At 34.9% G+C, this 15,994-nt stretch overlaps 2 protein-coding genes across 2 annotated transcripts; one reads left to right on the top strand and one right to left on the bottom strand.

Annotated features, from left to right (window-relative positions):
- Positions 1–2,142: 2,142 nt before the first annotated feature.
- On the top strand, positions 2,143–3,773 carry ENODL9 (early nodulin-like protein 9). The gene is made up of 2 exons (XM_059588145.2): positions 2,143–2,426; positions 3,148–3,773. The coding sequence occupies exons 1-2, from the start codon at positions 2,192–2,194 to the stop codon at positions 3,594–3,596; spliced, it is 684 nt and encodes a 227-aa protein (XP_059444128.2). The 5' UTR covers positions 2,143–2,191; the 3' UTR covers positions 3,597–3,773.
- Positions 3,774–5,082: 1,309 nt separating this feature from the next.
- On the bottom strand, positions 5,083–14,827 carry LOC132173389 (protein disulfide-isomerase 5-3). The gene is made up of 15 exons (XM_059584885.2): positions 14,491–14,827; positions 13,447–13,537; positions 12,680–12,774; positions 12,218–12,275; positions 11,213–11,397; positions 11,020–11,077; positions 9,824–9,864; positions 9,593–9,667; positions 8,103–8,159; positions 7,415–7,481; positions 7,183–7,329; positions 6,622–6,843; positions 5,993–6,145; positions 5,827–5,904; positions 5,083–5,559 (listed from the first exon to the last, which is right to left on the bottom strand). Exons 1-15 carry the CDS (start codon positions 14,529–14,531, stop codon positions 5,482–5,484), a joined length of 1,446 nt encoding a protein of 481 aa, XP_059440868.2. The 5' UTR covers positions 14,532–14,827; the 3' UTR covers positions 5,083–5,481.
- Between the last annotated feature and the right edge of the window lie 1,167 nt (positions 14,828–15,994).

Below are 15,994 nucleotides of genomic sequence, written 5' to 3'. Positions count from 1 at the left end.
GTGCAAATTCATTCACTACTTAAGGGCCAGTTTGAGAGGCTTAAAAGTGCTTTTAACACTAAAAAAATCCATTTGAATAAAAAAGTACTCGTTTGGTAAAAAAATTATAAGCGCTTTTAAGGATAAAAAAAACATAAAAATGGTCAAAACGCACTTTTGGCAAAAGCTCAAAAATGAAGCTTTTGCCCAAAAACTTTTTTTGACTTTAAAAGTTCTATTTCTCAAACACAATCCCCAAGAGGCTCTAAACCAAATAAGATCAGTCAATGGCTTAGTAAAATCTCGTTTGACCAAGGTGATAAAATCGGTGATGAATTTGTGAAACCTTAGCTCATGTTCGAATGTTAATCTCGTTCAAATGAGATGACTGCCTTTGAACCTAACTCATGTAGTGTAATTAAAAACTTCCTTTTTTTTCTTCCCTCCAAGCCACGATTCCCACATTACACCATCAATGGAGAGAGCTCTCGAACCTAAATAGATCAACTCTTCTCCTAGTTTCATTCTTATCATTTAAACTACATAAAAGCCCACATCTACAACAATTCTGGGTTGAAGCGAACGACGTTTGTTTGTAAAGGTGATCCGTGTAGAAAAAAAAAAGAAGAAAAAAAAAAGGTTCTAATAAAGTCATTGTGACGGGAGGTGAACAAGTAGTTTTTTTGGGTTATTAATCGAGTCTTAAGACCTCTTTGGGATTGTGTTAGAAAGCTTAAAAAGTACTTTTAGTGTTTAAAAATTCGTGCCAAACAAAAGCTAGCATGTTTGGTAAAAAATTTCAAAAATACTTTTTTATTTTTATTTTTTACTTTAAAAATGGCCAAAATGTACTTTTGGTAAAAAATTTATTTTTAAACTTTTACAAAAAAAAAAATTTTGACTTAAAATTAATGACTATTTCTTAAACACAATCCGGAACAGATTTTTAGTAGTTAGTAGTTACAATCTTTGCGTTATGTTTCTTCCATGCTTGTTTTAATTTGATTATGTTTCTCTTGAAATATATCTCGATCTAATTAATTCCCCCACTTATCACTTTGCCATCTACTTGATAAAAGCATGTTATATGTACGGAAAAAGGGCGCAGAAGCCATGCGGTCGAAAATTTATGTTAAAAAGTAATACAAGTAGACCTGACGTTAAAAGTTATATGCAGTTGACACGTACAGGTTTCGCCATTGCTCTTTCCGGCCAGCAAGTTGCATATTAATTTCCACCGTTTCATCAGCTTTATTTTACAGGCACTTTTAGTCAGTAGAATTTGTAGAGAAGTAAAGAAAGAATATTTCATAAACTAAAATTGACTTTTCTATCAAATTGAGAAATTGGTTTGCAAGTTTAAAGAAATCATACGCCACGTTCATTGATTATACTGCATTTTCGATCTTCCACTGCATGAAACTTTTAAGCATATGTAAGAAAGAAGAAGAAAGAAAGTGTTCTTGGACCTATTTCAACCTCAAAAGTTAGTTTAAGAGGTGATGTTTTTTCTCATACTTATAAACTGACCACCAATCACTTCCACAATCGATATGGGATAACCCCAACAATCCCTCCCTCACACATCGGGCTCTGGGTCGGAGTAGAGACAACCTATTTCTTCCCTTAACTGTTGGGTCAAGACTTGTTAGTTGAATTTTAGCTCTGATATAAGTGTTGGGTAGTCTTGGGCCTCTCTTAACCTGACTAAAAGCTAAGTGAGGCTTTTCCTCACAGTTATAAACTGATCACCAGCCTTTTTCACAACTGACGTGGAATAACCCCAACAGAAAGATAAGACAGACAACTAAGCATGCATTGATTTCCACGAAAATTTGTAGCTCTTGAAGCAGATTCCATGGAAGTAGTGAGAGTCATGGGATGAAGACAGGCTTAATTGTTTGGATGCTGAAGATGAGATGTTATTAGATTAACCGCGAGCACAAGACATGAATATTCCTGACATTGATGAAGCAAAGTATAAACCCACAGGCCAAGTTATAGAAAAAGTGAACATATGCTTTGCACTACAACTTAAGAAATCCAAAGAGAATAAGAAAAAGTTGCAAAAGCTTCACTGCCACAGCTTGTAAAGTTCAAGGCAGCTTGGCCTACAAAAACCCTCATCATCAGATCATTCTCCTCACCCCTTCTGCTAGCTCTGCCATACTTTACAGATTTCAGCTTTTTACAAAGATTTATCAATTACTGCATGCCCATTTGTTCTTTTTCAATGGCGAACACCATTTTCAGCCCAAATCATCATCACCAAAACATGAAAGCATTGCACGTAGTGGGGCTCCTTTGTCTCATGCTGTTGGTGCACAAGGGAGAATCTACTGAGTTTACAGTTGGAGGCTCTAAGGGCTGGACTGTTCCTGATCCCAATGAAGTGCATTATAATCAATGGGCTGAAAACAACCGGTTCCAAATCGGAGACTCTCTTGGTAAGACGATCGAAATCTTTTTCCAGGGAAAATCTTATTTCTTCAATGCTCCATATACAACTGAGCCTTTAATTAACTTCCCTATAGTTTTCCCTTTTTTTTTTTTAAACATCACTTACCCTTTCTAATCTTTCAACGCTTTTATAATCATATTTTTTAAGTTTAAAAAGTTACAATATATGCCAAGTTCTCATATGTTTAATAATTTTGCAACGTTACCCATCTATTATGGTTTCTTGGATGCCAAAAAACCTTCTTTCAAAAAACAAAAAAAAATTGTAACTTTTTAATCAGAATAATTTTATATTTTTATAAAGGAACATTTCATTTATTAAATTACCGTTTGATTTAACTCTAAATCCTAATGATAGGGGTGAAAAATGAGAAAATTCGATTTTCCTTTTTTTTTTTTAATACAAAACAAATGAAGCCTAAACATTGAATCAATTGACCTTTCAAGCCTGCATAAATCAGCATGATACATTATTAGAACCAATTAATAGACTACACGTACGTATTATAAAATTCATGATCAAAGGCAGTACTGCCAATATTTGTTATTACTTGATATAACTTCATATATATAGAGAGAAAGTCTCAGTAAGATTAAAAATACATTGATATATTATTTTAAATATAAGTGGAATAAATATAATTTTAATCACTGTTATTTATTTATTATTTATTTTTTATTTAACCAGTACTGTTATTTCACATGCAGTGTTTGCGTACCAAGCAGGCCAAGACTCAGTGTTTCGCGTAACCCAGGATTCATACACCAATTGCAACACTTCAGACCCTCTACAGAAATTCTCCGACGGCCATACTGTCGTCAAGCTAGACCAATCTGGGCCTTTCTACTTCATCAGCGGCAACAGAGACAACTGCCTCAAAAATGAAAAGGTTGTGGTGATTGTGTTGGCAGACAGAAGCAACAGCTCCAACACTAACCAAACAACCACAGCTTCTCCTCCGCCCTCAGGCTCAACAGGGACAGCGCCGTCTCCGGCACCTTCCGGCGAAGAGTCTCCGCCCGCCGGGACAGTGGAGATAAACCCGACTCCGTCTCCTGTCAGTGATCAGCCTCCTCCTCCAAGTGGAGCTTCTTCAATCTCGTTTAGTTTTATTGGTTTTCTTGGAGCAGTCACTGCTGCTTCTTCTCTTCTTTGATCTTATCCTCTAACCCCATTATTATACCGTTTGCATGATTGAGCTTTTTATTTTTATTTTTTTATTTTTCCTTTTTTTTCCCCGATTGTTTTCAAAGATTGAATGCTTTGATATATAGATGAGAAATAAGGTGACATGCAGTGAGTGCTTGCAACTTCACTGTTGAAGAACATTTGTACGTACATAAACAAATAAATGGATTTTTATATATATACCGTGTGAATGCACTAATATATAATATATTGATTCTGATGCTGGGGCTTTTTGGATCCATGGAAGAAATACTCATCTTTGTTCGGAAGTGATAGAAACAATATAAATCTTTGTTAAATCTTCCAGAACTAGAGAATAAAATCTTTTTTTAAACAGTATAAATCTTTCTTAATCTATTGTTTCGGGTCAGATCGAATCAAAACCCCTTGGGTTGGGTCGGGTCGGCCGCAAGAGTTTTTGAACATACCTATTGAAAAAGTTCACGAATAGCTTCAAAATGACAGTTAAAGAATAGCTTCAAAATGACAGTTAAAGAAGGATATGTTTGGTTGAATTTTCATGCTGATCAATGGAAACGTGGATAAAGGAATAATATATATATATATAATCTTTTTGAGTTTTAGTAGATTGATTAGTGTAAGAATGACAAGAATCGGTAGAATTATGCATAATTTGGATAATATCGCGCAATAGACCATAAATCAGACATAACTTTAGCCAAGTATTAAAGTTGTGCATAAAACTCCAATCCAGAAAGCTCTTTTTGGCGTGCACTTTGTGGCCACCGAGCTATGCTTGGTAAATGTCATTTTTGGACTAAATGTCATTTTTGGACCCAAAATCCACTTCTTTTTTTGTTCTTTTTGAATTGCTACTTTTAAGTTATTTTTTTCATTTTAATCCGGAAATATATTTTCCTCATTTAAGTAGTGATTTTATTCCTGGATTTCGCCAATTTTCTAGTAAAGTTTTTATTTTTATTTGCAATTTGATCTTATATCATAATTAGACATGAACTTAATTAGTTATTCATTCCAATTTGAATATAAATTCAAGTATTCTCATAGTTATCTTCTTCTTTTTTTTGGGTGGCTAAAATTTCTCTTGCTTATTTATTAATTTTCTCTCTTACTCTTACTGAATTACCTTTCGAACAATCAATCCAAATTCTACTCAGCGTTACATTCTCTATTCTTTCGCTACTCTATTTAAGTCTTCTTTCTTTATTTTTATTTTTTTTAATTGTTTGAGACGAGAGAGAATAGGGATTTTTTTTTTTTTAAGGTTTTTTTTTTTGGCTGAGTACAGTATTATTTTGCTAAAGACCTCTCAAAATTGGAGTCAAATGTAGGAGCTTTTTTATGAAGTTTTGCTACGAAGTTACTACTCTTGACATTTTACTCCAAATATTGATGTTATTTTGCCATGCCTAGAGGAATCTTAAATATCACTAACCCATACAAAAAATTATGGAAGTAAAGACAACTCCAAATTGAGGATGAAGAACATGTAGCACGTATAGCATTACACCAAAAATACATTTGTCTCCCCACAGCCAAGGGGCAGCCCAACCAGCTAAGGTAATTTCACTACCATTTTCCACGTTCCACAACCAACTCACCGCCATCCGTACCAATTAAAACTAAACATTAGTAGAAACTAGAAACTAGAAACTAGAAAGAAAAAATTAAAGGGAGGAAAAAGATCGCATCGCATGCAACCATTAAGCTCAGATTCCTTCTTCCAAATCATTTCCTGTGATGGCAACTAGAATAGCCAACTTCATGCTTCATTGTACATTTATTGCGGAATAAATTGCCAATGTCCGTCACTAGCGTATGGGTTTCTGGGAAATCTGAATTTCTTATACGCTTAAAATCTCACCTATCTATCAAAAATTTTTACCCAACTCTACTTTCTTCATCATTCTAATGGTGTTGTGCAGAATGGAATCCAAGATTCCAGCAACCTGAAACACAAAGGAAATGTAGTCAATTGATACCGACTATCCAGGATAGAGATTTTCAACAATTTTGTTGCAGCAAATGCGAGAGAGCTTCTCTATAAGACCTACCTGCCCAAATAAGTAACTGGACAACCTAAAATTTATTTATTTGAACAGGTAGATCCCATATGGGTTCTTTCACAATAGCTGCCCAAATTGGCAGAAAAATTTGCTGAAAATCCAAATCCGGCCATAAGATGTGAAGAGTCAAAGAAAATCATAAATACCAACCGTGAAAACACCCCCAATAATTGCGCAGACATTTGTGATAAAATGTGAAAAGGACTTTGGATTCTCAGTTATTAAAACCTGACAAAGAGGAGAGGAAAAGAAAAATTAGAAATGAGAAGCAGGGAGTAAAATCCAATACATGAATGCAGATAGTTTGTTGCCAAACCTGCATTGGAGAAAGCTCAAAATGGAATTTTGTAACAGGTACGTATAGGCTCTGAGCCAAACTGCTGTGGGCTGTGTACTCGTATTCCTCAACTAATTTATGAGATCCTCTTGTTATCACCTCCGTTTTAACTATTTGAAGATAATGCTCGATCTGCAAATGAAGTAATCTGATAAATTTATGTTGAAATAGCGCTTGAACATCCAAATATCATCCACATACAAAGATCACATAGGAATGAATCACTAGTGAGCTAATTTCCACCGGATAAGGGGAATCGGAATAGAATGATTTACCCCATTCAGCAACAACTAACCATAATCATAATCAGTATTTCAGATCAAATAAATGTATTCAACATTGGTTCTAGTACTTGAAAAAATTGTAGGAATTAAACATTGTACATCATGGGTGCAGACTATCTTCATCCACCGATTTCCATTTAACTGATATATAAGATTTTTCTGGAACCTCTAACTTCCAAATCCTCTGTGCTTAGCATATTCTTCACATATAAGCTATTTTCCTTGTGCATGTGCAAAACAGCTAATTATTTTATTTGCTTTGTGTGAAAGAACATTAGAGAAGCAACAAAAAAAAAAAAAGTAGGAAGGATTGCATAAACTTACAGTAACATTTGCACCCAAATCACGATGATTAATGAATGGTCGCCCATTCAACCTGTCATGACTTCCACCAAGATAAGGTATCAAGCGCTTCACATCACTCATCACCCTAGGTGCAATCTTCCGGCCAAAAGAAAGATTGGATATGACGTGTGACATATTCATTTGAGTAGGATCAAACGAATGGGCTCCTGAACGAGCTGAGATGACAAGGTTTCCTGGAACCTGCAGAGAGCAAGACAGCTTTAATTTGAAACTTTAACACCCAAATAAAAACAGCTAAGTGTTACACTTTGGCCCAATTTACAGGTCCAAGAAATGGCCAGAATATGTTGAGAGCATAAGTATAGTTTCTGTAACCACCATAGTTATCAGTGGTGTGTTATTATTGCCAAATACTTTCGTTTTCAGAGTAATTTCAAGGATGTGAAGAATCTCTAGGCATGCTCACATCTGGAACTCTGAAGGTAAAAAAGAGTTCTATTGCAATAACAGTTCGCTTATGGATAAGTGTAAAATATCCAAGCAATACTTTCATGAATTTCCATATTTATAGGAAATTACCTTTTTAACTCGCACATATCCTTCAATTCTACATCCCCCTGTCAATGGTGCAGGTCTTTTAGCATTCTGTGACATATTTGCAGACTTGCCCTCCAAAGCTGGCTTCTGAGACTCCACTGGAATAGCTGCAACCAAAGCTTCCATTGTCTGCAAGGCCATGTTGCACCCTTAATGTGTAAACACAAAAATTGGAAGAAAGTGATTCTAAAAGCAAACCAAATTGCTTCTGTACCTTAACCAAACTATCTTCATCTCGATCTCCATAATAAGATTCATGGTCATGGTGTCCATGGTCATCCCTGTGACAGAAGAAAGTCAACTAACAAGGAATTAGAATTGCAGAATACAGGCAGAGATGACAGAACTACGCATCTTCTGCGAACCCCTTATTAGTAGCCTAACAGTGTTGCCAATAGTCCGACCTCACACATCCCTCACAAACTTCAAACTCTGATGCTGTTGATATATAATATATAGAGCATAAATGCTTATGGAACGAGCAAAACATGCTGGTTACCATGCAAAACAACCCTAAGGCAATACATATTCAAATTAGAACCAGTTGATTCCTAATGCAGACATAACAATTACAATTGCTGTCCCATAGAACTACTTAGACCTGCAGGGAAAATTAGATGAAAAGACACAATCATAAACATATTTTTGATTGGTAACTTAAACCCGTATCTAGTTATTTTTGAACCCACAACCTCATTCTCCATCCCACTCTTACGGGGATACAATGATGAACCTTTTATAGATTGAATCGATAATGGATGTGAATATGAAGCATATGATAAAAACCTCTTCAGTAACTGAACGCACAAAGAGTATAATGTGCAAATTTATGCAAGCTATAAAAATCACTGAACATCGCTTGAGAATGACCGTAGGAATAAACGAAAAGATAAATTATTTACCTAACATCACTTCCTTTACGAAAAATGCGAATTGATGGATAGCCTTGTATATGATGCCTAAACAGTAAAGGTGAAGTTAGGAATAAGAGCACAAAAGTGAGAAACTAAGCAGAGGAAAAGAATAAGAAAAATAAACAAAGTTGTAATCCAACATAACACTGTGAACTCCATAAGTAATTCAGAAGTCACCACTATTTTTTTCTTTTTTCTGATAAAGTAAATAAGTCACCACTATTCTCACAAAGGAGATACAAAATATATTCATCTCATTATTACAAGAATTCATTTAGAAATAAGCATGAGAAGATCACACAGAGTAGTTACCATAAGTCCTTGTATAATGTGCACTGTGCACATTAGAGGTCATCCAAACCAAAAACGATCAAGACTCATGAAAATTATACAATGGCCCCCAAATTGTGGAATAACCAAGCATCAAAACTCTAGCAATAAAGTAATCCCCTCAAACCACCCACCTTCCCCCTGCCCCCCTCGTCTCCCCCCCAACCCCCCCCCCCCCCCCCCAAAAAAAAAAAAAAATGTAATCTTGTAATTTTTGAAATAAATATACCAGCTTCATCCATAAAACCATCGCAAATATATTTTCAATTTTTAGGATAAAGACTATTGAAATAATCATTCCTTACAAGCCTTGTTATCAATAAGAAGCCATGAAAATTTTGATAGCATAGCTAGCAATATTACAATCACAATAGTTTGCAGCCCCATCCAAACCAGTTCTGAGTTGTGGAAAGGAAACACCGACACATTGTGGAATCTGGTTTGGCTTTATTACTTCACAGTAACTGTCTGGAAAGGGAATTTTCCTTGCAGATTTTCTTCCAGACACTGATTGTCTGTTAATTAGGAGGAGGATGGAAGAGGGAGGAAAGAAAACAGAGAATGAACAAGAGTTTGTTTTTCACTGCTTGAAATGAGAGAAAAATAGGAACAAAGGAAAAAGGGGAAGGTAAGAGTTTTCCAAATGCCCCCGCACCCCTCCCCCCCCCCAAAAAAAACTCACCAAATGTGGGTGGAAAATAGGAGAGATGTTAATGAGAATTTTTTATTTTTTATTTTTTTTTTTTATTTTTTTTTTTACATATAAGTATTCGCAATATCATTAAAAGCGTAAGCCTAATGAGAATTTCCAATTTCCATCCCTTCTACCAAATGCTAATAATGCAAAATACAATCTCTTCCATCCTTGCTTTGTTTCCATCCTTCCAACCTTTTCTTTCCTCCTACTTTTCCATCCTCCCCACCAAAAAAAGCCGAAGTCACTGGCAACAAGCAGATTAAACTAATTCTATAAGGATCAGTATCCAATCATATGGATAAATCGAGTGCCGCAGCAGTCTTAGAAAAATGGAGTCACATATATTTAGATTTTTGCATACAAATAACAAAAAAATGAAGGCCTTGAAGCTAAAATTAGAACCACACAAAAAAGAAACCTGCAAGTAAGAAAGGATAAACCTAGAAAGTACCTCCTACACAAGTCAGGTTCCTGAGTGCAATCTACCTTTCCCAAAAGAATCCGCCCATCCAACTCTGGATCGTATCTGGACAAACAAGTGCGTGTATGAGATGCTGATGGAGTGAAAACGAGGCTAGCACATCGATGTCACAGATCGGAGGACAACGTGTGTGTGTGTGTGTGTGTGTATGCAAAATTCATTACAAGGATGGGAAACAATATAAGCTGGAAAGTGTTCAACCTTTCTCTTATTGTTTTGGCCGTCTTTTCCCATGCTGGTTTCTAAACAGAGAGAAAATGAGGCAAGCATCTATTAGAGATGGAGAGCATCCATATATATATAAAAAAAAAAAAAAAAAAAAAAAAAAAAAAAAAAAAAAAATTGTATTAATGAACTCCAAGCATTTAGATATTCAACTAGTGTGCAACAAGCAAACAATTGACCCACTACAAATGATTTTTTGACCGGTGAGATTTCACTGAAAATAAAGAGAGGCATAGGTTATACAAAATACAAATGATAGTTGACATTTTTCATGTTACAAGTAAATGTTCAACATATTATAACATGACTCTGGCACATAGAAAGATGCACTCTATGCGTCCAGAGTGACTAACATAGCAAATTAGAGCAAAAAAAGCTTCCTAAGAGGAGATTTCAGGTAAAAGTGCTCTAGTCAAGAGGTACAACTGACAAGTGGCCAACAAGTCAGACATATCTAGAGCAGTACCCACTGCAACTGGCAAGTTGATAACAGGGTATAATGAAAAATAACTAGTTGGGGGGAGTGGAATAACATTCAGTCCCTCTTTTTTAAGTTATTCAATTCTTTTCCTTTGGTCCAGGAGCTACAAATTATAAATTTCAGTGAATAGAGTATGTCTGAGGCAAGTCAGTTGTCTGTAAGCACCACTGTCTGTAAGCTTGGATGTTAGAATGGGTAAAATTCGTCATCACCGCGACTCTTAATCGATGGCAGTTAATTACCTGGCATAAGCCCAGTGTGTCATTTTGTTAATCAAAATCACAGGAATACCATAGCAAAAGCGAATGGTTTGATGACCAAAACCTTCAAAAAAATAACTGTTACAAGATATGGGATTCTAAATTCTCCCTTATTGTACTGTGACAACTTCACTAAATGCAAGTTGAATTTTCTCTAAATTCCTTTTTGCAATGCATCATAGGCATTCAGATTCAAAGATGTGAATTGCAGTGAAAATTCATTATATCAAACGGAATCATATCAAACAAAACAAATGGGCTACTTTAACAGATAAGGAAATCCACAATTTTATCTCCATAAGTATAATTCATATAGATGGAGTCTGCAAGAGTAAAGCCAATTAGGCAGCAATCATTTAATTAAGCACCGCTGAAGTTGTAAAAAAAAATATTCCAAGATGGTAACCAAGTATTGATGAAGATAATAATACCAGGCGATTGCTCCAGTAGCACCAAGGAGCAAAAAAATTTACAACCAAAATCTGATGTCTGCAAAAGAATTGTTTAGCACAAATCAAGGGGAGGCATCACCATAATTGTTACATTACAAGGAGATTCACAACAATAAGAGAATTAAAAAAGATAATTAATTAAAGGTCTGAAACTCAGAAGAGATCCACTTACATATGAGAATATTTATCAAAATTCTGAGCTGTTAGTGGGACAGAGCCATCAACAGGTTCTTCATCAACTTCATCCCCATGCTTAATGTAATGAGAAATTGGTCCTGAGTGAAACTCGGCACCAGTGGGTCTTAAATCTGGATCTATCGAAAACTTGCGAATTGTTTTTGTTATATTCAACCTGTTCTGAAGGTAGAAGGTCACAGAATCAGGCCAGATTACACTATATTGAGAAAATAGAAAAGGTACAAAGAAGGAGCAGTTGAGAGCAACTATCCTTCAAAGAATTAATCAACACCCGATAGGAGCATTTGCGCCAAAAAGGGTGCAACTAATCTAGAAAAGAGGAGATATACAAAAGGGATGCCTCTGAATAGAAAATTAAGCATGGAGCATACATAAAATTGAACTTTGAACACTGTCTACCCCCCACAATAAAAAAATAAAAAAATAAAAAAGTTTTAAACAGAAAATATATTTGAAGTCAGGAGTTAAATTGGCATATGCTATCTTAGGTTGTTAATGTTGGCTCAAGTTAGCCAATGTAGCATAGAGAACTACATTGTTGCACTCCCTATCATTACTGGATTACTGGAGAATGCTAACAGTTGATATAGCATGTGCAATGAAAAGTGCAAAACTCCTTGCCTTGAAAATTTCCTCATGCTTGCCTCAACTTTCAAAATCCTAATGAATCACAACTTCAATACAATATTGGTGACTACCAACATATAATGCCCTAAATCATAATATTCTTATAGCACTTATTATTTATTCAAATTTCTAAGTTATTTTTGCTTGGTGTAAGAAGCAACTGTTTGTTTTCTTTTCTGAAAATATTCCACATACAGAACGTCCAAGATATAAAAGTGTGTATTAAAAGAACAAAGTTAAACAAGTAGAGAGATAATCACATTGATCAAATAATTAAAACAATCATTAGAGCATAAGCAGACTTCATTTTGTAGAAGTAATCAATGAAACAAATGGAATAATAGAAACTTACTGTTCCCAAGATATCACTCACGTCTACCGATGCAAATTCACATGAGAGGGCAGGAAAACTACAACACAATATAGAAGAAATAAGTACACCAAATTAGAGAGAGAGAGAGAGAGAGAGAGAGAGAGAGAGGTTAGCCATATTAGTCAATATTATTTGGAAGAATGAGAAGACAGATATAAGATAACATTTCTGGCAACATAGTAGGAAAAGCCTTATAACAGGAACCTTCTATTTAGCCTCAGGAAAAAAGGGACCTTCTATTATTACAAGTTCGCCCAAACCCAGAAACATCAAGACCAAGAGACCTTAGCTTCACTGGTCAATGCCTTGATACCATTATATGTGCATTTTTTTGTGTGTGTGCACGTGCACACAAGACACATGCATTTATCTATCTCAAAGATGGTTCACAAGAATTTCATAACCAACTAAAAGGTCAACTAATGCCATTAAGAACTCTACCTGATATTAAAATCAATGCGTAAGAAGTCTCCATCAGAACTCTTATCAACTATAACAGTCGTAGATGTGCTGACAGTCAAATAATTACTCAATTCCTGTAAAATGAACATCATTATTTACATAAAGAAACAAAAGCTATTAGTAAAGCAAAAAAAAAATACACATAACAGTCCACAAAAAAAGGGTGGGGGGGGGGGGGGGGGGGGGATTAGGGAATGACAAACATAGGTTCTCAAGTCTCGTGGGTCATGCCAAGCAATATTCTAGAGCTACTTCATTGTTGGAAAACACGAGGACGGAGACAATCCGAAGAGGCCATATGGCAAGTCATCCCTACTTTACTAATGTGGAGTATTTGGAGAGAAAGAAATCTTTGTCTTTCTGAAGACCGTGAGTCTAATGTGCTACAACTAAAATCCTCCTTCTTGAGCTACATTTTAGATTGGGTTATATATTTTGTTCCTAATTTCCTTTCCTCTAGTCTTGTAGATCTTGTTAACTTTTAAAATTTTCAACCCTATTAAGGTAGTTACTTCTATTGTATACTCTTTGTGTATGTGAGTTTTTCTTCTTCATCCATAAATTATTATTCATCAAAAAAGGTGTACTGTCATCTAGGAAGTTAAAATGAATCACAAGAATAGATAAAAGTCTTACCTATAAAAGATTAGATTAATCATCAACCTCAGAAGTCAGAATGCAATGAAGAATAAATTATCTGATATCAAGCCCATACAAATCCAGCTAAGGAGGCAAAAGCTACCTACCATTCCAAATAAAAACATCATGGACAGTGCTGCTACTAGGGATAATCCTGCACCTGATAATGACGCCTCTGTCAAATCTCTTGGAATTTTCCTGCAGACAGAAAAGAATAAGTGGCTTAAACAAATTCATAAAATATCATTACAATTCACATAAAAATATTGTATTTGAACATTTACTTTGCTGCAATTTATTAAACAGAAGGGAAAGGAAAAAAGAAAAAAGACCAAAAGTTGGGTTTCTCATCTTGTCACCTAGGTCTCCTTTCTTCTACCCGTAGGAAAACTTTAAAGAGAGAAATTAATTAATCTCCATCTCTATTCTCTATTAGTTATCTTTGTATAGATTTAATTGCTTTGTAGTCAATCACTAGATTCACCACACTACAGTGTAATGAAAGCATGGAGATCAGGTTCATTGCATTGGAAGCAAAGAATATCCCTGCGCACATTAAGTGCTGTTTAAAGAGTATTCACTAAGAGTGGAACTTTTTCTCTCAAGCTTTATAGTTAGGATAGAGATGGATTTTACATCAAAAGACCAAACCTTCCAAAATTATCATGCATGATTGATAAAATTCAAACAACTACCATGAGTCTCCCATGCAAAATCATCCACTATCAAATTGTTCTTCACAAACTCTAGCGATCAATTTGATAATTCCAGAACTTAGAAAAAAGCCACTTCCCTACTTAGAATGACAGTGTATTATCAATTACGTATTCAAGCTCACTCAAATTCATAGTCCAACGCCAACAAAACCTTATATCACAGTCCGATTTCTGTACGAGGCTAGAAAAAAGTTCGGATAATTCCTTTATAAATTATTCTCATATGCATGCATACATACATACATACATACATAAACACAATTTCAACATATTAGAAAACACATAAAAATAAAAAAAATAAACAGTTCCCGATCCAACCACAACGTTCCAAGAGCATCATATATAGACAACACAGTTAGCATCAGTAGCAGAGATTAAAGAAGAAAAAAAGCAAATGAAATGCGGAATTGGCGAGAAGGAGAAGAGAGATCTGACCTGTAAAAATCAACGGATTTGATCTTGCTGGTGGAAAACATGGCTGCGAATTCTGATTCTCAGACGGGCGAGAGAACACGAAAGCGAGGGAGAGAGGGAGAGATCAAATCAAAGAATGCAAGGGCATAGTAGATCTGCGGGGGGTTTGGGGAGCGAATGAGCTTAATGTGCACTCGATTTTCTATTGTTCTTTTGCGTATCTTTCTCTCTCTCTCTGTGTCTCTGTGTACAAGTATTAAGCTCCGCACTCTGACTTTCGCATCTTATGCGGATATTTTTTCTTCTTTTTTATCCCGAGTGTGGTGTTTTAATTCCTTGATGGAAAGTGCCACAAATCATCATCTGAGGGGTCGTTGGATTTCTGGAATAGGGTGGGTTATAACCATCGCTGTCCGCACTTTATCAATAGTATTTTAATATATAGTTTAATACAAAAAAATGGTCCCTTTATTTTTCATATTTATCAAAACTGTCCGCACGTTTATCTTTAGACTTTTTGAATTTATACGATTAATTAGATAGGTATAGGTTGTGGTTTCAAAATGTGATTTATAAAAACATAGTTACTTGTTTGATGGGAGGAATAATCTTCAAATAGGTTATAGAAGATAAATGTTTTATTTCTCTATTTTTTACTAATCTCTTGTCCATTTCCATATAAAAAATGGGCAAATTCATATTGAATACGTGAGACCACAAGTAATGATATAAGGAGAATTAAAATCCTCTTAAATGTGACATAATATTTAAAATTACCGATAGATTAAAATCCAATAATAATTATCTCAAATTCAATGATAATTTTAAAATTCACGTCACATTTTACAAATTCAATGATAAATTTTAAAAATAGGTAAGAAAATAACAGAAAATATAAATAACATAGAAATTTGAGGTGGCTTCCTTTTTCCTTTTAATTTGAGGTGGCTTGGCCTTAAAAGCTTACTACTAATGAAAGAAATCCAACAACCTATTTCTTTATTGATGTAATTACATTAAGACTATAACAATTTTGTATACAACCCACCAATCCGATACGAATCCAACACTAAATGAGTGAATTAAAAAATTCATAAAGTCATATATATGTTGAAATGAGTTAAACGAATCATGTTTGACTCAATCTAACACGATTTGTATTTTAAATAAGTTATATAAATCGGGTTGTATCGAGCCAACCCAACATTACTTGTTTATTAAACAAGTTATGTGAATCCTATCGTGTCCCTAGCTCATTTAAATACATTGGTTCATAATTAAATAATTTGACCCGACTAGTGTTTAAATTGACCCATGTATCCTCTAGTATTGACAATTATACATGGTATATACATATATAAAAAAAATAAAATAATAAAAAATCCTAAATATATTCTAACACAACAAAAATGATGCTTTACCAGGATTCTCCGGTGCGCGCTAGAGGGCGGGGACAAACGACGGAGAGCCTCCCTCAATTATAAGATTTTTAATCCCTAATCGGTCCCTTTTGAAAACAGTAAAA

The sequence above is a fragment of the Corylus avellana genome, chromosome 3 (assembly GCF_965113065.1).
Source record: "Corylus avellana chromosome 3, dhCorAvel1.hap1.2, whole genome shotgun sequence".
NCBI lineage: Eukaryota > Viridiplantae > Streptophyta > Magnoliopsida > Fagales > Betulaceae > Corylus > Corylus avellana.
The sequence above is the reverse complement of the archived record's forward strand: the minus strand, read 5'-3'. Positions and strand labels throughout refer to the sequence as shown.